The sequence below is a fragment of the Mytilus edulis genome, chromosome 6, assembly GCF_963676685.1.
Source record: "Mytilus edulis chromosome 6, xbMytEdul2.2, whole genome shotgun sequence".
Classification (NCBI taxonomy): Eukaryota; Metazoa; Mollusca; class Bivalvia; order Mytilida; family Mytilidae; genus Mytilus; species Mytilus edulis.
This window is the reverse complement of record NC_092349.1, coordinates 46631508-46654955: the sequence shown is the minus strand read 5'-3', so window position 1 is coordinate 46654955 and position 23448 is coordinate 46631508. Positions and strand designations below refer to the sequence as shown.

General features: G+C 33.1%; 1 protein-coding gene across 9 annotated transcripts in view; it reads right to left on the bottom strand.

Moving 5' to 3' along the window:
* Positions 1 to 23448, bottom strand: part of LOC139527769 (nuclear receptor corepressor 1-like) — an 85772-nt gene that overhangs the window by 9295 nt on the left and 53029 nt on the right. For 3 of the 9 annotated variants that reach the window (XM_071323426.1, XM_071323434.1, XM_071323430.1), the window contains 19 exons: positions 22196 to 22354; positions 20630 to 20743; positions 19328 to 19384; positions 18861 to 18913; positions 17825 to 17891; positions 16155 to 16240; positions 15537 to 15623; positions 14833 to 14923; positions 13307 to 13540; positions 12556 to 12865; positions 11833 to 12004; positions 10234 to 10349; positions 9705 to 9818; positions 9206 to 9277; positions 8288 to 8424; positions 7454 to 7613; positions 4734 to 5690; positions 1802 to 4105; positions 625 to 776 (listed from right to left, as the gene is read on the bottom strand). In XM_071323426.1, coding sequence (XP_071179527.1) covers positions 625 to 776; positions 1802 to 4105; positions 4734 to 5690; positions 7454 to 7613; positions 8288 to 8424; positions 9206 to 9277; positions 9705 to 9818; positions 10234 to 10349; positions 11833 to 12004; positions 12556 to 12865; positions 13307 to 13540; positions 14833 to 14923; positions 15537 to 15623; positions 16155 to 16240; positions 17825 to 17891; positions 18861 to 18913; positions 19328 to 19384; positions 20630 to 20743; positions 22196 to 22354 — 5442 coding nt within the window. The remainder of the gene's footprint in view (positions 1 to 624; positions 777 to 1801; positions 4106 to 4733; positions 5691 to 7453; positions 7614 to 8287; positions 8425 to 9205; positions 9278 to 9704; positions 9819 to 10233; positions 10350 to 11832; positions 12005 to 12555; positions 12866 to 13306; positions 13541 to 14832; positions 14924 to 15536; positions 15624 to 16154; positions 16241 to 17824; positions 17892 to 18860; positions 18914 to 19327; positions 19385 to 20629; positions 20744 to 22195; positions 22355 to 23448) is intronic. The other 6 variants (XM_071323429.1, XM_071323433.1, XM_071323428.1 and 3 more) reach the window with 3 other exon arrangements.

Sequence of the window (23448 nt, the reverse complement as noted above, 5' to 3'; positions counted from 1 at the left end):
TTATAAAGTTACTTGATTTTTTTAACTTGTGACACTTGTAGATAAAGGAGTTCTATATCTTTGTATCTGCAGACTATATATATATATATATATAAATATACATAATTAAATTTTGGTTGTAACACGTCTTCTTGATGGCTGACAGTGTTTTGTTCATTAGCTAATAGACATAACTTTGTCATGTGACGGTGATGTCATCAACAGTTTTTCATGATTAACAACAGTTTAAAATGGAATTAAGAATTAAATTATAAGGAATGACTAATATTTTTTCTGTCTATTTGAAATAACATAAAAAATGTGGTGCACACTTTAAAAGAACCTGCTACATGAGTTATTTAGTGTGCACCACATTTTTTATGTCATTTCTTCATAGACAGAAAAAATATTACAGTCATTCCTTAAATAACTATATATTGCATGGAATTGCTACTATCATTTAATACCACAGACTGTAGTATTAAAAACAAGAGCCTTTCAAGTACATCTATGACTTTCTGTCACAGTATCATACATTTTTGATACCAAATACAAATTTGTACAGTAAGAAAATGAATGCTGCTGAAAAGCCTCCACTTTTAATGCCAAAAGTGATAAAATGTCACACTGGATTAGGTAAATTACCTGTGGAATATGTCCTTTCTTCCACCTCATTTGATGTGGAGTAGTAAATGAACGAGGTCGTGGTGATTCTGATGAGTCAGCCATTTGTGATGATGCTTGAAGGGCGCTAGGGATATGGGATGTTGTGTCCACATGAACATTTGGAGGTGTCACTGTAATAGAATATATGTACATGTATATTTATATAAAATTTATACATGAGTTAAAATGAATGAAAGTTGACTGATGCAATTTTCATCTGAAAAATGTAATTTGTCTGTAAAAGATCTTTGATGTTGTTTTGAATGCACATATTTTCAAATGTTTATGGTGGTGGGACAACTCTGAAAAAATCAATGGTGGTTTTGAGTAAAAATGCAAGTGCCTCCAATAAACTCCAAAAAATATTATCAGAAAAATTATCAGAATTTTATTCAATTTAAAAAATAGCCAAGATTTAAAGAAATATCACACTGTCTTCCTCTGACATTAAAATTCTTGTGATTGCCAGTTTTATCCGATGTTAAAAAAACCATAGAGGCTATTCTTTGATAAAAGTGCAGATTTTTTCAGGAAAACTAGATTAATGACTTTTCGAGGTCTACTGTTTATTAATACTGTTACCATTTACAAGCTCATCAATTTTTTTCAAGCCTACAGTTGATTCATTTATTATCGTGGGTATCAATTTTCGTGGATTGCTAAAATTTGCCTATTCGTGGATATTTGATTTCGTGGTTTTGTCAATTTCTGTATACACAACCTATTGGAATTATGTTCTTCGTTGAGCATTTGAATTCGTGGTTCACCTGTACCCACGAAATCCACGACAATTGGTATCCAATGAATAATAATGAATACACAGTATTTGAAAATTTCTCTAAAAGAAGTTTCATGCACTCAAAATTGTATGTTTTTTATCACTTTTCTGCATTCCCATTGCTGTTCATAAACTATCAGTCCACAGTCAGTTCTTTAGTACTGGCATCACTGATATGACACATTTTGTTTGTAAAGTTAAATTCATAAATTATTGTACCATAACTATTTAAGGTGATACTCCTTCAGGTTAAGTTGATCCAAGATAAGTTTAGCTGTTTTGTGTACACCTTAATGCTTTTATTTTTGTTTTAGACAATCTCTCTACCTTTGAAGTCGGTGAAAAATGAAAATGTTATCCCATATTTTATAACCTTACCTGGTAAATTGGTAGATCCATTGATCCGACTGAGTACACTATCTTTAGGTGGAGTTGGATGATCTGTGTTGTAATCCATAAGAATAATAGAATTGATGTGTTCACCAAGAGTTTTGGCTGATGAAATAGGTCGGGTCACAGGTTCAAAAGGTCCAGTACCAGCAGTACCAGCAGCCCCACCACCAGCACCAGCACCACTAGATGGCGTACCATGCTTTTGAGGTTCTGCAGAAGATGGGATAGGTTTAGGTTGGGTTTGTCGTTGAGGTGTAGGTGTCATCGACTGAGGGTGTTCTTGAATCCATTTCTTCTTACCGTGAACTTGCAATGGTGACTTCTGTAATCCTGACTGTTCCATGTGTGTGGAGGTTGGAATACTCGGTGGTGTTTCCACTTTCTTACGTTCCGTATCAGTAGTAGCTCTACTTGAAGTATCTCTACCACTATTACTATTCTCATCTACTTGATTAATCTGATGAACAATAATGGCATCAATGAGATTCGCTGCCGTCAGACCTTGATGACGGGACATTGGACCAGATGCTGATGGCGGAGAAGCATCTTGCCTGAAGACTTTTAAGATATCTGTGGCTTCTTTAATTTGATTTTTGTTATAAGCAGGCGACGCCCTATTAGACGAGCTCCATGGACTACCAGGTTTAGCACTAGACATGGCGCTCTCTTCCTTAGCCTCATGTCTGGCCTGGTTTTCCTTTCTGATCTTTTCTTCCATCATAAGTTTAGCTTGTCTTTCCCGTTCCCTTTCCTCTAGCACTGCTATTCTCCTCTTTTCTGCCTCTATGCGCTCTAAACGTTCTCTGTTTTCCATCATCTGTCGATACTCTGGGTTCATCATGTTTGGATCTCTAGGTCTAGGCATGCCCTGTTGTTGATATGGGTGACCATCAGGGTATTGTCTTGGTGATACTGGTTGTGATCTAGGTTGCGATGAGCTATCCGCAGGGTATGATTCCTGCTTTCTCTCTGCTATGACTGATGGTCTTGGCTTTCCAGTACCTTGAGTAATACTTCTCATTACATTTGGGTTACCAACAGGAGCTTTACTCAAATTCCATCCTGCTGGTGATAATTTTTCCTCCTGAGGAGGACCACCACGACCCATATGATGTGGACTTGGTTGACCTTTATCAGATGTTGGTACCTGTCCCTGAGGCAGATACATCATGCCTTGGGCTGCCTGGAATTGATGTAACATTTGACCAGGGTAAGGTTTCTGTTGAGTTGGCATGGGCTCCTTAGCTCGTGGTGATATCTGTTGTTCTCTTTCCTCTGGTAGACGCTGCATCTGACGTGCTGTTTGAAAATCATTCATCATTATTTGTCTTGAGCTACTGCTTGCTGGATCTAATGCCTGATATGGATAACCTCCAGGGTAAACCCTCATCTGTTCCATATGTCTGGGATCATATCCACGGGGATCAAAGATAATCCCTCCTGATTGTGATACACGAACACCAGGTTCTGGCATCCTATTTCCTCCTCCCTCACGGTTCACAGGGGTACCACTTGTAATAGAACCACCTGCCATTCTAACTTGTGATTGCGCCATCATTTCTCTAGGTGGTAGATTTGGAGGGTGTTGCTGTCCATGACCTATAGGTCTTAAAGGTGTTCCTTGTGTTATAGATCCATGGCCCTGTGTCATCATCTGCTGTGGATGTCCACTTACTGGGGGAGATTTGGTCATCTGCATGGCCGGACCTTTACCAACCAACGGAGGTGGATGACCTATACTTTGCTGTTGTTGTGCTCTGCGTAGCATTTCTGGAGTGTTGGGCATTTGTGGATATGGTGATGACCCTGGTGACATTCGCCTAGAAACTGCTGGAGAATGTCGTTCTGATTGATATGCCGATGGAGATTTATGTCCTAGACCTTCAGATGGAGGGCGTACCAACTGATCTCGCTGTTGTTCTCGATAAGATACTGGACGTTGGTGAGCTTGATGGGCTGGCGGAGGTGCTCCTTGTTGCTGAACTCTCTGAACAACCTCTGGTTCAGGTCGTCTGTAATCAATAACAGGCTGCTGTTGTGGACGTGTAAAGTCACGTGGGTCACCCCTATATCCTTTGTGTGACAAATCCTGTGGCATATCACGTCTGTCAGCTGGATCCCTCTCTGGTGCTCTTTGTTGAGGAATATTAGCATATGGAGAGGCTGTGTGACGAGGCTGGTATAGAGACATGTCTTGTTTGTCTTTATGAAGATCCTGGTGATAAGCACCAAGAGGACTATGCATTGACTGTTGACCTCTGTGATATGCTGGCTCAGTTGATGCTGGTCCTGGAAATAGAAAAACATTTAATGTATACCACGTTAAAAAAGTTTAGCAACACATGCTGCTATTATTCTAAAAGTTTGTTCATGTATGTGTGCATGTTAGTTGCTCTTTGGTTGGGTACGTTGTTGTCTGTCTGATATTTTCCCCATTTCCAATCTTATTTTTATGTAAATGAAGAATTTGTCCAAGGGAAATAACTTTTGAGGGTACAAATGTCACAAACCCAATTTCGGACTTGATCTATGTGTTGTGGCAATAAGCATTGTGCATAAGTTTCATATCATTTGGTTGAGGCAAACTGAAGTTAGAGAATAAAAACTAATTTAGGAATTTACAGAAATAAAATATAATATTGTGAAAATTAAAGTTTAACCATACACTCAAATGAATATAGTATGTACAAACAAAAGTTGCCAATAAATAAATAAACCATTTTGAATTGAAATTGTTATTCTTATCTTTTCTCCTTAGCAAATATGTATTTACTTGGACAACTTTTTCAATTTACACATGTTACATGTTCTAAGGGATACCAGAAAAATATGTAGAAATATGGGATAGATGCCTGTATAAAGGTAAAGCTATTATCTTGATTTTACACAATTTGCATTAACAAAAATAAAAACTTACGTTTATCCACCAGTCTTTCTTGCATTTGTGGTCTTTGTTCAGGCTTAGGATCATTTGCCTGGCCAAGATTTCTTTCAATGGCTGAATGAATAAGGTCTCGTACACATGCAGGTTTACCCATCTTCCCTCCGTTTATCATATTTTGTTGCTGTGCCATGTTTTGAGCATGCACATTAGGTGACAGACTGCGACGGCCACTAATCATACCATAGGGCATAAGTCCTGAATCTGACTGTGCACTGGCTGGTCTATGTGGTGAGCTCTGCTCTCGACTGGCTTTGTTCAGTAGATCATACAGATGCTGCATACCTTTGGGTTGACCAAACTCCTGTGGTTTGACTTGACTTCCAATAGGTGAAGGAGATTCTTTTATAACAGGGATTTCCTGACTAGGAGGTCTTGACATTCTCTCAGCTTCAGCCACACCAGGACTTCTACCATGTGGTTGGGCAGGACTGTGAACAGACTGAGCAGACCCAGGCCTCATCTGACTCCCTGGGCTCTGCAAGGCATGTACAGACCCTGGTCTCCCTTGTCCTATAGATCCAGGTGTACCACTTCGACTGCTGGTAGCACTAGCCTCCATTGTAGGTCCAGGTACAGGATAACCTTGGGGAGTCTGTGGGAACGGAGAACTTGACACAATTGGACTAGTTGAAGCTGGTCCAGATGTCATACTGCTCGTAACTGTGGGTCCCTGTACTGGATGCATGTTAGCCCGACCAGCTGGTATCCCTGACACACGTGGGCTGAATGTATCACGAGCCTCACTAGACTGTGGTGCTTCATCTGCACTCAAAGTGGCGCTGCTGTCATTGTCAACACTGCGGAGACTTCCCTGGGATGCACTGAGAGGTTTGTTGGCTGTCAAGTTGTTCTGTGGTAAACCAAATGGTTGTGTTTCTTGATGCTCCAATGGTGTTTCTGTTGTGTCCATTTTTTCTTCAGGTTTGGGATCTGAAGAAATAAATGATATAAAATAATCTTGAGTAGAAACTCCAAAAGGAACATTGTTTACATTATTATACTGCAATCAGCTATTTTACTATACAGATAAAGCTATACGTATAAACGTTAGCTTTATACGTCAATGACCTAAACTCACCTATAAGCCCCGCCTACTTACAACGTCACATCACAACCATGACAACGTGTAGTAACAATGGTCAAACTTTTATGAATTTAAACCTGTTATGTCCTCAAATTGGTAATTTATATACCATGTTTATCAAATGTTATTAATTAAATTCATTTTCCCTTTCTAATTCCTTAAATTGTCAATGCTTACCGCCTAGACTACGCTCATAGGGAAATACCCTAAAATGGTACCCAAAGGGGGAAATTCCAAACACTTTTTTTTAATAATATTTGTTTCATATTTTTATTATTTTTTTTATTTTTTTTATCGATTTCAGTATAAAAACAATATACGTATAGTGTCTTGAAATATGAAATTTATTTGTATTCGGCACGAAACGGGAAAATGCTCAGTAGAACCTCGCATTTTCCCGTTTCTAAGCCTCGTACAAATAAATTTCATATTTCAAGACAATATACGTATATTGTCTAATTTTATTACATAATAAATAAATATGATATCAACACCATAAGTATCAACTGGAAACTAGTTAATATGTTCTGTTGTCTCATTGGCAATTATACCACAACTCTTTATTTTATATTGTATTGATATTATGGAATGCTTACATTTAGGTTGATTATATACACATTTACAATTTCATCGTTTTTGCTGGGCTGATGGATTGAATAAAGATAAAAATTCAAGTCTTGCAATTTGCAATATATGCTCATCAAACAGTTGTTGCAAAAAGTCTACAACATTTATAGACAAAATGATACTCATGGCTTAAAACAAAAATAAATGTAAATGAAATGCTAGTTTAAATTTGTTAGATGTATTGCACTAAAAAAATATGTTAGTCTGCATAAACAACTCAAAATCAATCAAAGAATCAATGCAAGAAATGTTATTTGTTTTTCAGACTAGTCCAACATATATAAGCAGACCTGTTTACCCATTCTGATGTCTATCAGTAGAATTGTCAGTAGTTTTGCAATGTTGTCAGTAGTACTCTCGATGAGTGCCGCGTAGCGGCACGAACCTTCTAGGGGGGTTTGGCGGAATGTCCCCTCAAGAAAATTTTGAAAAATTAGATGCAATTTCCTGCATTCTGACAGTACCTGCAGTCTTATTCAGACATGTTTGGAACAAAGATTTTGACCAAGATTATATCCTATAATTGTAGTATTATTATTATTGTCATCAGTGGTCGTCCTCTTGGACATGCTTTCAATTTACCTTGTCTTATATGCGCTTTAAAGCATTGATATTCTAATTAATTCAATCATTTAACTGATCAAGATCAAAATTTAACGGATTTTTGAAACGAAACGATTTTTTTTCAAACCCGTAGTTTTTGGTATGACAATCGTAGTCCGTATTTTTTCACTTAAATCCGTAGAAACTACGGCAAAATCGTACATGTAAACACCTCTGCATAAGCAGTGACCAATTTTTCAACCTTAACCAAGAGGCATTTACAGCAGTTTATCACATCAGTTTATATGTACTTAATCATTTTTTAACAACAACAACATGGTGCATATTCATAACCTTGACTACAGACGAGGGTCTCAAAAAATCAGTCTTTTATAATTGCAAATACCCAAAGCAGATACTGCTTAGTGATTATACCCACCATCTTCAATCCTGAGCGAGGAGGGACTAGGTGCACTTGTTGTATCAGAATCAGCATCATCATCCTCATCCATACTGGACGGTGGTTCATCATCTATATCAGGGGCAGTAACTGTGGATGCTATACTCTCACAGATGGAAACTGTTCTATTATCTTCTTCCTGTAAAATAAACAATTCAATTTTGGTTACTTTGACTACGCACTTGTTTAGACTTCTTTTATAAATATCTTTGTGGGTATTTTGCAATTAAATGGATTTTTCGTATGATTAAAAGGAGATGTGGGGGTATATAATTAGACAACAATCCAACAATACAGATATAACTAAATGTCTATACAGTAGACTCCGGCCAATCGGATACCCAAAATTTCAGATAAAAATATCCGATTACCCGATTGTACTATATTTCTAAATTGTTGCAAAAAAAAAAAATAATATCAAAACCTATTAAAGATCTGACATCAGCAACATTTACATGTTTTACATTAAACTTTTAAGTCCTTCTTAATTCACATAAAAGCTTGAATCAATTGTCTATTTTTTGAAAGCTATGGAAAACATTTTAGTTGCCGCTTCCTTTTTTTTTATTTGGGAAACCCTGTCATGTTCTACTACAGAATATTTTTTCATAGATTTTTGTTGTCCAAAAAACAGTAATCTATATATAGGAATAAGTCAAGTCTGGTAATTTTGGCAATTTATAAGTCTATCTGCTAGGGGAGCAGAACCAAAAGGAAAAATTAATAGACCAATAACACATGCAACAGTTCACAAATCATTACACAGAAAATATCAAAAATTGAGCAACTTGCCCAAAATATCAATGAAAATACCTTAGTCCTCTCTTGTAGAATTGCTTCCAGGTTGAACTTTTTCTTGTAGTTGAAATAAAAGTTTTTACATTGTGCCTCTGACTTTGTGCCAACTACGATAGCTATGGCAGCCCAATCACGTCCATGTTCTCTTAGTCCTACAAGGAAGTAAAATATATTCTATAGAAAATGATTATCTTATTTCTTTCCATGTTGTTAATGTACTACACGTTGTTTAGATTTGGATTTTTTTTTTGAAACAGTATAAAATAAATTAATACCTATGTTTATTGATATTTTCAACATAAACAGAAAAGTAATGTATTTCTTGGCCTTTAGAAGTATTTATACTTTCTGGCTATTTAGCTAAATTTGCTCCAAATGATCAAAATTAGAATAACCTTCTTACGTCATGCAACAATCACATATGACAACAAAAAATTAATGAACTTGTTTGACTAAGTTATAAAGGACAAATTTGAATAAAAGTGTAAATAGGTCTACACAAACAGCAGACATCTTTTCTTTTTAGTGAAATATTCTTTGACAAAAGATATTGTCAAATATTACCATTAAAATCAAAATTTATTATTGTTAAGACTTTTTGTAGGGACTTAAATTATTTTGAAATCTCATTTATTTTATTCAGAAGAAGATATTGACTATGTCTCTCAATATGGTACTGCCAAAGTAGAATTGTCACCAAGCTACCAAGCCTGAAAAACAATTCATGCATCTTTATAGCTTGTTGTTCGGTGTGAGCCAAGGCTCTGTGTTGAAGGCCGTACATTGACCTATAATGGTTTACTTTTTTTTAATTGTTATTTGGATGGAGAGTTGTCTCATTGGCACTCACACCACATCTTCCTATATCTATCAACAAATTTCATTACCAACCAAAAACTTATCATATCAAAATATTATTTCCTATTTCTGTACCTTTTTTTGCTTTTTCCATATCTTCTTCTGTCCATCTTGATGATTCAGCAGCGTCACCTAAAACAATAATGCCTGGTTTAGCAGACATCCAAGAAGCAAATAATTATAACCTAATAAAATTTTATGCTACATTCAACATGAACTTTAAGTTTAAACTAAATAACATAAAGACAAAAAACTTGTACTTAAATTTTTAAGAGATATGAAGTGACAGAGTACATTTTGCATCGAACACAGAAACACTTGTTTAAACATATGTGCTATGTCACTTAATTCATGGTTTTAAGTATGTGGATTAATATGACAAACACATATTGATGGTGGAATTTTTTTTTATTATCCATGCTTTTTTTTAAATTTCAATAGATCGATATACTATATACTACCATGCATCTATGCACAGGTGGCACATGCTTCCAGAAATAACCAAATTGGCATGAAAATCGATAGACTATTTTTCGTGACTGTTTTTGACAGTCTACATGATAAGAGTTTTTACCTTCTGTACTCTCAGGTGCTGCAGGCTCTGTTGGTTCTGTAATCTGGGGGTTCAATTTTCTACTTATTCTATTAAAACATGCTGAACAACACTTGTTCACTTCTTCTGTTAATTCTAAAAATAAATACACAGGCCCTTTACTATGAGTTGTAATATAGCCACACTTGTCATGAACTGTTTCCAAATTTTCAGTATCAAACCATTAAACTCATGTCTCCATTTGCTTTCTATGTTCAATTCAACATTTTTTGGCATGGACAGCCATTTTTCTTAATTCAAATAAAGTAATTTTCAAAAATTCAAATAAAGTGATTTTTTTAAATCTAAATAAATTCATTATTCAAAATTTAAATAGTCATTTTTTTTAATTTTAATAAAGTCATTTTTAAAAATTTAAATAAAGTCATTTTTAAAAATTTAAATAAAGTCATTTTTAAAAATTTTGTCTTGAATCTAAATAAATAAATAAATTAGTACTTTTGATTTCCTTTTTTTTTTTAACCATGTGATTGATGATAAAATCACTTACGTAATTCTGCAACTATTGGATCTCTGATTTCTGGTGGCATTTCCAGCCATTTGGATGGAAACGGACGTAATCTTTTCACTTTACGTTTTGGTGTCTTGCAAGTTGGAATTGGGCACCTGTATAGGAAAATATATTCTTTTTTAAATGTTTATCCTTTAAAATTTAGTAGTTTATTGCTTTTTGTTTTATATATATATTCCCTGAGGCAGATGGTCAATATATGATGCCTTCTAGTAAACTGTCTAGCTAAGGCATTTCACTTAAAGTGGTACCCAACACTTTCACTAAAATTAATTTGGCTCGTTTAATTTTCATAAAATTTTGTCAAAGTATTTACTTTGATATTTTAACAGAAAAATTACACTGGTTATATAGCAATTTGACAACCACCAATTTTTGATCATTGAGAAGCTTAATATTCCTGTTTCAACACAACGTAATTAAAATGTTTAGCTGACTTTACAGAGTTATCTCCCTGATGTGTTAGGTACCCGTATTTGGGCATGTATAGTCCGCACTTTTTTTCCTTCAATCTGTAGTTTGTACAAGGGGTGCGGACTATACACACCTATAGACGGTTTTCGAAATTTATAAAAAAAAAAATTTTTTTTTTTTTTTTTTTTTTTTTAATTTCGTTTTTTTCTGCACTAATAATGTATATTGGAGACGTTAATTATATTTATTTCAATTAATTCTTATTATTTTTAAACTTTTCTCTTCAAAATTGATTAGTCAAAGTAAAGGTGTGACATCCTGTATAGGTAATCAAGAGGGGTAATTAAGGATTAAGTATGGGTGTGTAGCAATTAAATAATGATGTCAAGTTTTGACAGATGTTAAATATTATAATCCCCAGGCAATATAACAACATGATCAATGAAAAGATTATATAAGATTAAATAGTTTAAAATTTTTGATTACTGCTAATTAATTTAGATAAATGTTTGATCTCTTTTTTCTTTTGTTCCATAATATTCAAATTATTTCTGTTATATTATATATCAGCTTGGACATACTTAGACAAATGTTGATTTTAAAAGGGATATTTTGATTAATAATTACTTTTATAAAATTATCAAATATTAATTACCTGATGAAAAGCTCTACCATTTCATTATTTTTCATGAAATAAATAAAACAAAATTTATTATTTTTATAAAAAACATGAAAAATAGATCACTTTCAGTGGATTTTAACAGTGAACTAGACTTTGTAAAAAAAAAAAAAAAAAAGAAAAAAAAAAAATTTTTTTTTTTTTTTTTTTTTTTACAAAACTTTTTTTCTCGATTTTAAGGGGATGAAAAGGGGGTGCGGACTATACATAACTGCGTACTATACACGGCCGAATACGGTACCACCTTGACTTTTGGTGTGGATTGTCAAAAAGTGTTGTGTATGTAATTCATTGAATGCTTAATTTGTTCAAAATCATTTTTGAATGAAAAAATTCCAAAGATCCACAAAACAAGTAGGTTAACCATATTTTTATCAGAATAAATGATGTCCTGTCGATTCCCCCCACATAAATATATTGATTTTAACAAGGCTCCCACATCACCTTCCCTATTAAATATATTACATAAATAAGTAAAAACTTACGGTGTATATCTTCTTCTGACAGATTTACATCGACAGCTACTACAGACCCTCATGTCAGGTTTCAGATCACTCTCACTCATACCATACAGTTCACAGTTACCTTTGGTCAGGGCCCTACTGTAGCTATAGTTCTCTAACTGCATCTTACACACAACACACTGATGTGGACCACCTGTTCAAAATGTATAAATTTTGTTAATAAGATTCATGTTTTGTTTGTTCTTCATCATTTTCTTTTTAATTTAAAGTCTGATTTGCAACATGGCATAATAGGACCTACATTGATTTTCTTAAAAACTATAAAATATGCATACAAGAATCATATCATTTAATTTTAATTTCAAATCTCTAAATATGCAGCTACAAGATTGATTTCTCCCTGTATATTTGCCTGTCCAAAACAGAAAGAATGTTAACAATGAGTGTAAACAAGATCGCAATCTAGGTCTATATTAAAAACTGTAAATAAGAAAATAAGAAGATGCTGTATGATTAAGTAATAATTCATGGGGGCTTGAATATATCGTGATTTTACCACACGTTGTCCCTATATGCCGATATTTTACCCCTCACTATCGCTCAGGGGAAAATATTTGTCATAAAGGGCCAACCAGTGGTAAAATCACGATATATTTAAGCCCCCATGAATTATTTCTTAATCATACCACATCTTCTTATTTTCTTATTTACAGTGGACAGAGTTCATATAAATAGATATCTTACCATCTCCTTCCCCAGCCTGTACTGGTACAGCCTCATTATCATCGGATGTATCCTCTGTCTTTTCTTCCTTCAAAACATCTCCCGGCATCTCCATAGGAACCTCTGTTGATGAAGCAGGACCACCTTCTTCCTGTTGTCCAGTTTCATCAATTTTCTCTTCCTTTATCTGTTGTTCCTCTTGTCTCATGGCTGAACTGTTGGGTTTAGAAAATGCTTTTTTCCTTTTGATTGCAGTTTGTTTCCTTATCAGTGTTTTATAATTTTCATCCTTTTTAGTTTGGTAATAGAATTCAATGCAGTTAGATACACTCTGAAAATACAAAAGAATTGAATAACACCAAAACCATTAACAAAATGGTAAACTTATATTTATGATTTTTTTTAAACTATAAATTCAAACATTATTACATGTATTTATATTGCTATTGATCAGTAATAAAAAAAAATCAAAATTAATTAATGTGATTTTCAAGAAAGGCTGAAGTGCATACAAATGATATGTGTTTTTAATGCAAGACCTTAATTTGGCACCTGTATTAAACAATTAAATTCATACACACATGTGTTCAAAGTTTTAAATTAATGTGACCACAAACTAGCATAACACTAAAATTTCAATTTAAAATGGCTCGACTGACAGAAATACAGACAGATAGAGTGAAATTCATAATGCTCATCTACTATTGAATGCAGCACATAATAACTTATAATTGTGCAATACAAACATCTTTAATTAGTTATATTCTGGTACCTTTTTTTCTAAGTATGAAGCTATTGCAGGGAAGTTTTTAGGATGCTGTAAATATCTTTCTTTAAAGATACGTTTCTCTTCTGGGGTCCATATATTAATCAATTTCCTGTCCTTCCACTCGGACATAGGGTCCTCCACCAGTCCATTGTTGTTGTAGTAACGTAGTGACCGTTGTCGAGCATCTAACATCATTGGGGGTATTACTGCTAAACTTCTCATTTTTCTATCTTCCTCCTAAAATATACATAATCATTTAGATAACAATATATAACTAAACATTTCAAATAGGTATCTTTCAAATATTTGAACATAACATTCTGTGCAAAAAAAGAAACAAATACCAATCATTTCTACCTCAGTATGAGGGTAACTTTAAAATAGTATGGTTAGGCCAGTGAGGTTTATTTTCAGCCATGGTTTGATTTTTTTCTCAATTGCCTGATTCTTACAAAGACTGGCACTTAGATTAGATTTAAACATTAGAAAACTAGATGTGTCAAAGCAACACGAATGGTTCCGTCTCAAAAAGTTGAAAAATCTGCAACTTCAATAATACATGTGGACACAAACAGGATGGTAGTCGCACAAAAATCAGCTCAAAATCTGGAGGCGTATAGAAAAAAAGTCTGTTTAACTGTGATTTTTAACAATTTTCAAAGTTGTTAACCCTTAATTTTGGCACAAATTAGCAGAGCGGAACGAAACTTGATCTGTAACTAATCATGGTTAGCTCACATACCAAAAAATCAGCCCAATATCTGAAAGCGTTTAGGAAAAAGTCTGTATAACTGTGATTTTCAACAATTTTCAAAGTTACCCTAAATTTTGGCAAAAATTAGCAAAGCGGAAAGAAACCTGATCTGTAACTCATCATGGTTAGCTCACATACCAAAAATCAGCCCAATATCTGAAAGCGTTTAGAAAAAAGTCTGTATAACTGTGATTTTCAACAATTTTCAAAGTTACCCTATATTTTGGCAAAAATTAGCAAAGTGGAACGAAACCTGATCTGTAACTCATCATGGTTAGCTCACATACCAAAAATCAGCCCAATATCTGAAAGCGTTTAGAAAAAAAGTCTGTATAACTGTGATTTCCAACAATTTATCAAAGTCCATGTCCGTAATTATGGCTAAAATTAGCAGAGCGGAATGAAACTTAAACTTGATCTGTAACTCATCATGGTTAACTCACATACCAAAAACTAGCTCAATATCTGAAGGCATTAAGGAAAAAACCTCTTTATGATGGTTTGTTGAGGAATGACAGAATGACGGAATTTCAGAATTACAAAATGACAGAATGACAGAATTATGGACAAGGGTAAATCTATATGGCACGGACAATTTTGTTGCGGGGCCATAAATATCAAAGCTGTAAAAATTTCTAATTAAAACATTGATTTCTTCCAATGCACTCAAATGATATACTTATTGTGACAATACTCCCCAACATGGATTAAATCAAAATTTGTAGAAAGGTTACGACAAACATGTAAAATTTTAACTGGAAACATGAATACAAACCTCCTGTTCATGAAGACCATCCATGATTTGTTCTAATTCAGCTTCACTTCTGGCATAGCCTGCTACATTACCACTCCTAGTGCCAGCCCTACTGAAAATAATAAAATAGAACAATATTCGTCACAAATAGTTCAATTAGAAGAAATTATACAGGTATAACACTGGAAAACTTGTTACTGGCATATAAATGGTATAAATATTGAAAATCCCGTGTTATACTTAAGTAAATATGTTCATTGTATTTGGGGTAAATTTTTGTTTATCGGGGTGCTGTGCCAATGACATTTATGCTAATAAAAGAACTCCTACAATAGCTTACTTTTACAAATTGTGACTTGGATGAGTGAGTTGTCTCGTTGTCACTCATACCACATCTTCTTATATCTGTCATATTGAGCAAAGCTCACATACCCACAAACCAACCTTAAATATGTGTCATTTTTACAAGCGCACAATAAAAAAATAAATGTATTCCATCAGTTTTACATCTATCTTTCTCTAAGCGTTATCCAAATAAATTTTTAATTAGACAATACATGGATTTCTGATATTGACAACTGCTTGTAATTGAGAGGATTAAACTAAAAACTGAATATAAACTGATGTATTTTTCAAAGTCAATATTGAAAAGAAAAGACTACATGAAAAGTACAACAGAACGTATAAAATTATTCATTACATTATTAGATGATAACCGATCAGACCTTGAAATTCTCTCTTTGTCTTCTCTGGATTTCTTGATTTCAGGGAAACATTTCTCGAAGAATTCTCTCATTCTGGCATCCTTGGCTCTGCATTATATAAAATATATACAAAATGTGAAAAAAACTGTTCATGGTGTAATTTGTAAAACAATACTCCCTTATATCAAAATAAGACAAAAAACTTTCAGGATAATTGACATTTCCATCAAAATTCAGTGCTTTTTCGATAATATATGAAACATTTGGAGGCTCTCTTGTGTTGTAGGTTTGCTGTCTAATACCACATCTGATTTTATTCGTGTTAAAATGTTTGATTTGTGTACTTTTACCAGCGCAATATGAATATTAGAAAACAACATTTGCAAGTGTGAGCGACACTAGTTAGTCTACAAACACATGTATAATGGAAATATATAGAAAGAATCTTCAATGTTAAATGTACAATTATTGCATTGCACAGACACAGGACTGGTGAACAGAATAAAGCCCATAATTGGGTACATACATTTCCTGCCTAATCAGGAATGAAATTTAACAAATTAAACTGGAACCCTTGATTAAGGATTGATGCTTGGTGTCCAGTGACAAATATTACATATAATTTTCATACAAACTGACCTCCTTTTTGCATGGTTTTCTATTCTTTCTATCTTCTTTATCCAGACCTGCATCAGCTGATCATATCTTTCTGTTAAATATCGCTCCTGAAAGACGAGCATCATTTTAATTATAATATAATAATATTTCATGTCACATTTCTGAGAAAAAAAATCGTAAGATTATAAATCAGTTACACGCTAATGCTTTTCCCTTTTCTTTAGAGAAATATTAATTTCACGCTTCAATGAAGAAATTCTAATTTAAAACAAGAGGCTCTCAAGAGCCTGAATCGCTCACCTTAATTTTTTTGGTTAAATCTCTCATCAATGATTATTTTGGCTTTTCAATTTATTTAAATGTTCTTTGAATCGTCCTATTTTCTTCAAAAGCAAAAAAAAAATCATTTTCTCCTATGTTCTATTTTAGCCATAGGAGCTATGTTTCTGACATACGAGGAAATGAAATATAAAATTTATACTAGATACTCTGAAACTCATTTAGCCTAAGTTTGGCTGAAATTGATACAGCAGTTTCAAAGGAGAAGATTTTTTAAAGTAAGTCAACATGATGAACAAATTGTGAAAAAAGTCTTTAAAGGGCAATAACTCCTTAAGGGGTCAATTGACAATTTTGGTCAAATTGACTTATTTGTAGATCTTACTTTGCTTAACATTTTTGCTATTAACAGTTTATCTGTATCTATAATAATATTCAAGATAATAACCAAAAACTGCAAAATTTCTTTAAAATCATCAATTCAGGGGCATTATACCTGAAAAACCAGTTACCCAATTCGGCTGAAAATTTCAGGACAGGTAGACCTTGACCTAATAAATACTTTAACTTCTTGTCTTATTTGATCTAAATACTGGAGTTTTTGAAATATAAGCCAAAAACTGCATTTTACCCTGTGTTCTATTTTTAGCCATGACGGCTATGTTTTTTGACGAAATAAAAAATAAAGCACAAACTTTATTTTATACACCCTACTGATCATTCAGTTGAAGTTTGGTTGAATTTGGTTTAGTAGTTTTAGAGGAGAAGATTTTTTAAAGTTGTGAAAAATTGTCATTAAAGGACAATAACCCCTTAAGGGGTCAATTGACAATTTTGGTCATATTAACTTATTTGTAGATCTTACTTTGCTGATCATTTTTGCTGTTTACAGTTTATCTTTATCTATAATAATATTCAAGATAATGACCAAAAACTGCAAAATTTCCTTAAAATTACCAATTAAGTGGCAGCAACCCAACAATGGTTTGTTTGATTCATCTGAAAATTTTAGGGCTGATAGATCTTCACCTAATGAACATTTTTACCCCATGTCAGATTTGCTCTAAATGCTTTCGTTTTTGAGATATAAGCCAAAAACTGCATTTGACCCCTATGTTCTATTTTAAGTAACGGCGGCCATGTTTTTTGACGGATCAAAAATCGAAGCACACACTTTGTGCAGGATAATCTAAGGAACAATCATGCTAAGTTTCATTCAAATCCATTCAGTAGTTTCAGAGGAGAAGATGTTTGAAAAATTGTTAACGACGACGACGGACACCAAGTGATGAGAAAAGCTCACATGGCCTTTTAGGCCAGGTGAGCTAAAAAAAGGTCTTGATTTCTATTTTAAATGATAGACTTAAAACTATATAATAGTGATTCAGCTTTCACCACCCTGAAATATTTACCCTGATACGCCTAGCCTGGTTTCTTTTCTTAAGATGTAATACCAATCTCTTCTTGAAGACTTGATGACTGAAAGTAAATATAATCAAACTAGATATTGAGGCAGACATTTTAAGTAAATAAATATTAAGTAATTGAAGGCACAAAAAGAATTATTTTTTGTGTTGTGTACCCTCTTTGTTAGTTCCAGGATTTGATATTAACATGTTAGATTGCTCAGGCCATGAGAATGTAATTAATTGATTTTAAAACAAGAATGTGTCCTTAGTACACGGATACCCCACTTGCACCATCATTTTCTATGTTTGGTGGGCCGTGAAATTCGGGTCAAAACTCTTTTTAATTTGGCATTAAAATTAGAAAAATTATATAATAGGGACCATGTGTACTAAGTTTCAAGTTGATTGGACTTCAACTTAATCAACAACTGCCTTGACCAAAAACTTTAACCCGAAGCAGGGCAGATGGACGGACGGACGAAAGGACAGAGGAACAGTCCACAGACCAGAAAACATAATGACTATAAATGGGGCATAATAAATTGGGCATTTAGTAACTAATGATTACATAATAAAAGATCAGTGAAGTGGATGATAGATGTTATTTTTGTGTTGTACTCTTGACCAATCATTTAACCTAATGTGCAATCTGTATTTAACATTCATTTCTGATCATGGCTAGGATAAACTGATGAGAAAATGCAAAAGACATCAAAATAGCTCCCAACTTTTAAATATAAGACGTGTCCTGAAACAATCCAATGAACCATGCAGAGGCTTAATTGATCCGTATTGATACATATTAATGTTTCATTGATTGAATCTCGTCAAAGAATAGCATTAAATGATTATAATCAAATGTCTAGTCTATCATTATTTGATACACCTGGTGTTTCAGTTTAGGCTTTAGGCCAAGGCATTCCTCATCAGGTACCCCTAACCTGTATTTTTTAAGTCTAGTTTTAATGATTGTATACATCAGATTTTGCAACTGTATGACCTAGATAAATAGTATGTGTTGAAAAACATGTAAACTTACTTTGCAATATTATCTTTATAGACCTGTGTATCTGATGGCTGGTTGTAAAGGGGCTGAAATATAAAACAATGCAATTCAAAAATATTCAATTCATTTTAATATACACAAGTCCATGTCTACATAACAGGTATCCTAAATCCTTCTTCAATTTAAAAGAGATGACTGTTTTGTATTCATCAGAGAAACAAAAGATGACTTGGGGTCTCAATGGCTTTCTGTACTTTACATTTGTGCATGACCTTTTAAACTTTTTTGATTCAGGTACATGTATCACTGATGGGTCTTTTGAAGATGAAATGTGTGTCTGATGTACACGTATTAATTCTGGTATTCATGATTGAGTTTGTTGACAGCTGCTTGTCATGTACTTGTACATAATTTTTGTTCTGTTGAACATCAAAGAACTAAGAGAATTTTTATTTACTCTATTTTCACTTTACTTTGCTATTAATACTTTTTGTACTTACCAGTTCTATTTTAGGACCGAGTGTTGCTAACATGTTGTGTGCTTCCTCTGCTTTTTTCTATAAATAAAACAAATCTATTCATATTTACTGACTGACTAATTAATGTCTGCTTATTCCAACAACAGCAAATACTACATGCATACTTTAAATTCAGAAATTATTGCAATGTTTTTATTAATGCAAACAATTTTAGTTTAAACATTTTTATTTATAGTGGATTGGGAAACAAGTTTTGCAACTTATAATAATCCCTTTTCACTTTGCGGGTGCCAGTGCTGCCTTGTAGCGGCATTAGCCTGCTCTTTTTCGAAATCTACAAGGGTGTCTTTAACGTGCAAGAGATATATGGCTCTCTCTTAACACGGGTCAGCCATTTATCGTCCCCTTCCTAGGGACTATCATCATTTCCTGAAGACCATACTCGCAAATGGTGTCAAAGGAGAGCTGAAAATTCAGTCCCTGAAATTTTCATCCCAAACAGGCAAACAATTGTCTGCTCTTACTCCAAAAACTGCATGCTAGTCAAAGAATTTTAGTCTCTTATAACATTTTTATCTTAACGACTTTGATTTCAATACACTAGTTATTCTCTTCTTTAAATTTGAGTGGAAAGGAATTATTATAAGTTGCAAAACTTGTTTCCCAATCCACTATAAATAAAAATGTTTAAACTAAAATTGTTTGCATTAATAAAAACATTTTGTTCTTCTTAAATGCACACCACTATAATTATATGTAAAAGAAGGTATTTCATATATATATGCATGGATCATATTGGTTATTGTGCAATAACTTCTTTGATCATTAAGACTTGTCTTACCACTTTAAGTTTTTAATTTTTTTTTTCATTTTCATTATTTGAAAGAGAGAATTTTAACCACTTTACTAATCTCTGGATTGTTACACTTATAGTATACTTTAATCATAAAATTATCATTTTCATGAAAGTAAGCTTTTGAAAGAATCAGGAAATTAAGAAGAATTTCAAAACATGGTTGAAAAAAAACTGCTGATCTAACCATCAAATTATTCTAATGGAATTAGTTGGAAATGGTTGTCTTTGTTTCTGAAATCCAGAAATTACTAGTTAACTTTTGGTTAGAATGATAGCAAATTAAGGAGTTAGCTCCCCTTAAATGTTGAAATACAAGATGAGGAAAATGAAACGAATGTTATATTCGTAAATTATTACATTTTGAACTTAAATCAATGTGAGTTGGTTTATGTTTGGTCATGTTTACACCACTGCCTGATTCTTAGGCAGACTGGCACTTTAAATACTTTTGATTTTGTTTGACTTACCCTATTTTCAGCATAAATAATTTGAGCTAAACTCTGGTGTTTTTCTTCAGTGTTATTCTGTGGTGTTTCTGTTTTGTCTACTGGAGGCTTGGATGTTTCCTGCTCCAGCTGTCTCTGTGAAAAACAAAAATATTTTAATAATATTGTAAATTCATAATTGCTGTGATAATTTTAATATTGTGTTTTAATTGAAAATGATGAATATGTATTTAGTAAAAATAAAACTGTGTTTAAAATTGCGATAGTATTATAAGTATGCAGTACTAATTAAAATTGCAATTATTAATCTCATGTTTTTGTTCATTATTAAAAAAAAAGAAGCAAAAATAAATTCTTGTAAAAAATTCTCAATTTACAGTTTATTAAACCATCCCCCTATTCAATCATGCATTTGTACAAAGAAAAGAATTTGCAAGTACGAAATAACAGTACAATTCAGATTTATATCTTGTATTGTGATTTCAATTCATTTCAAAAGGAATACTAATTCTAACAAATGTGGAAAAATTGTACTTTTGTGGATAACAGTACTTGATTTTGCAGTTTTAACAAAGTATGCAAAAATACAAGCGACAGGTTTAGCTAGCTATAAATCCAGGTTTAATCCACCATTTATCACCAAGAAAATGCCTGTATCAAGTCAGGAATATGACAGTTGCTATTCATTTGTTTGATGTGTTTGAGCTTTTGATTTTGCCATTTGTTTAGGGACTTGCCATTTTGAATTTTCCTCTGAGTTCAGTATTTTTGTGATATTACTTTATACTAAAGTAAATTAGTGTTTTTTGATCAAATAAATTTGTGGTTTATCATAACCAAAGAAAATCAACTCTTATGGTTGTCAAAATTTGTTACAATGGGGTTAATAGAAAATACACCATGAAAGATTTTTCTTTTCTTTGTCAATTTGCCTGTTATTTTTTTAATTTTTGGCAGCAGCACATACACCTGTTTTTGTTGTCCGTTTTTTCTACATTGGTAGATGAGATATGAATCTTTGAGTTACTTTCTCTTTTGTGTTTGTTAATTTACCAGTTTCATGTTATTCATCTTAAGATGCACCAGCTTGAACCTTTTTTTTCCCTCCAACCATTAACCTGTTTTTCTGTAATTTTTTCCAATTGCAATAAAAAATCTTCAACTTCCATTTTCCAGATTTCTTTCCATCAAATTTACTTGTGTTTTTTTTTTTATAATTTTTTCAATGAAACATAAATCATGCCCCTTTTCTCTCCCTCAAACTTACATGTTTTTTCCTTTTCTCTCCCTCAAACTTACATGTTTTTTACTTTTCTCTCCCTCAAACTTACATGTTTTTTACTTTTCTCTCCCTCAAACTTACATGTTTTTTCCTTTTCTCTCCCTCAAACTTACATGTTTTTTACTTTTCTCTCCCTCAAACTTACATGTTTTTTACTTTTCTCTCCCTCAAACTTACATGTTTTTTTACTTTTCTCTCCCTCAAACTTACATGTTTTAACTTTTATCTCCCTCAAACTTACATGTTTTTTACTTTTCTCTCCGTCAAACTTACATGTTTTTTACTTTTCTCTCCGTCAAACTTACATGTTTTTTCTGTAACTTTTGTATTTGTTGTTCATGTTTACTGATCTCTCTATCAGTTTTACTAATTGCTTGTAGCAGTTCATCTTTTGTAGTACGACTACTACTCTCGTCAGGTGTCGGAGAGATTGCCTCCACTTGTGGGTTGTATAAGGTCTGTTCCTATAAAATTAATGGATATATATTTAATTGACTCAGTGGTTTCAACAACTTTGAGTAGCTGCTTAGCCCTTGCATAGTCATTCTATATTTACTTTTGATATAGCATTCCTTTTATTGAAATTGGCACAGTGGTTGTCATTAGTTCACGTCTGTCATATTTGTTTTGTTCTAAATTAGCCAATTAGTTTTCTCAATTGAATTGTTTCATATTTTACATACTCTTTATAGTTGACTATAAGATATGAGTTTTTCTCATTGTTGAAGGTCCTACTGTTACCTATCAATACTTACATCCACTTCATTTGAATTTTGGTGGATATATATAGTTGTGTGATTGGCAATCATACCATATTGGCAATCATACCATATTGGCAATCCTACCATATTGGCAATCATACCATATTGGCAATCATACCATATTGGCAATCCTACCATATTGGCAACCATACCATATTGGCAATCCTACCATATTGGCAATCATACCATATTGGCAATCCTACCATATTGGCAATCATACCATATTGGCAATCATACCATATTGGCAATCCTACCATATTGGCAACCATACCATATTGGCAATCATACCATATTGGCAATCCTACCATATTGGCAATCCTACCATATTGGCAATCATACCATATTGGCAATCATACCATATTGGCAATCCTACCATATTGGCAATCATACCATATTGGCAATCATACCATATTGGCAACCATACCATATTGGCAACCATACCATATTGGCAATCATACCATATTGGCAATCATACCATATTGGCAATCATACCATATTTACCTATTTTTATAATAATAGGATATTTGTATTGATTGATAGTGTTGGTGGTTAATACCACTTTCAGCAATCTAAGCTGTATCAATGCAGACAATTTTCATTGGAGAGAGATAAAATACCCAGAGAGAATGACAAGTTTAAAACATTCATCTAAGAACAGTCTGAATAGAATACCCAGAGATAATGATAAGTTTAAAACATTCATCTAAGAACAGTCTGAGTATATATAGGTAAAAGAGGACATATCACATTTACAGTTAATTGCATAATTTATAACATAGATAATAACAGCTGTCAGC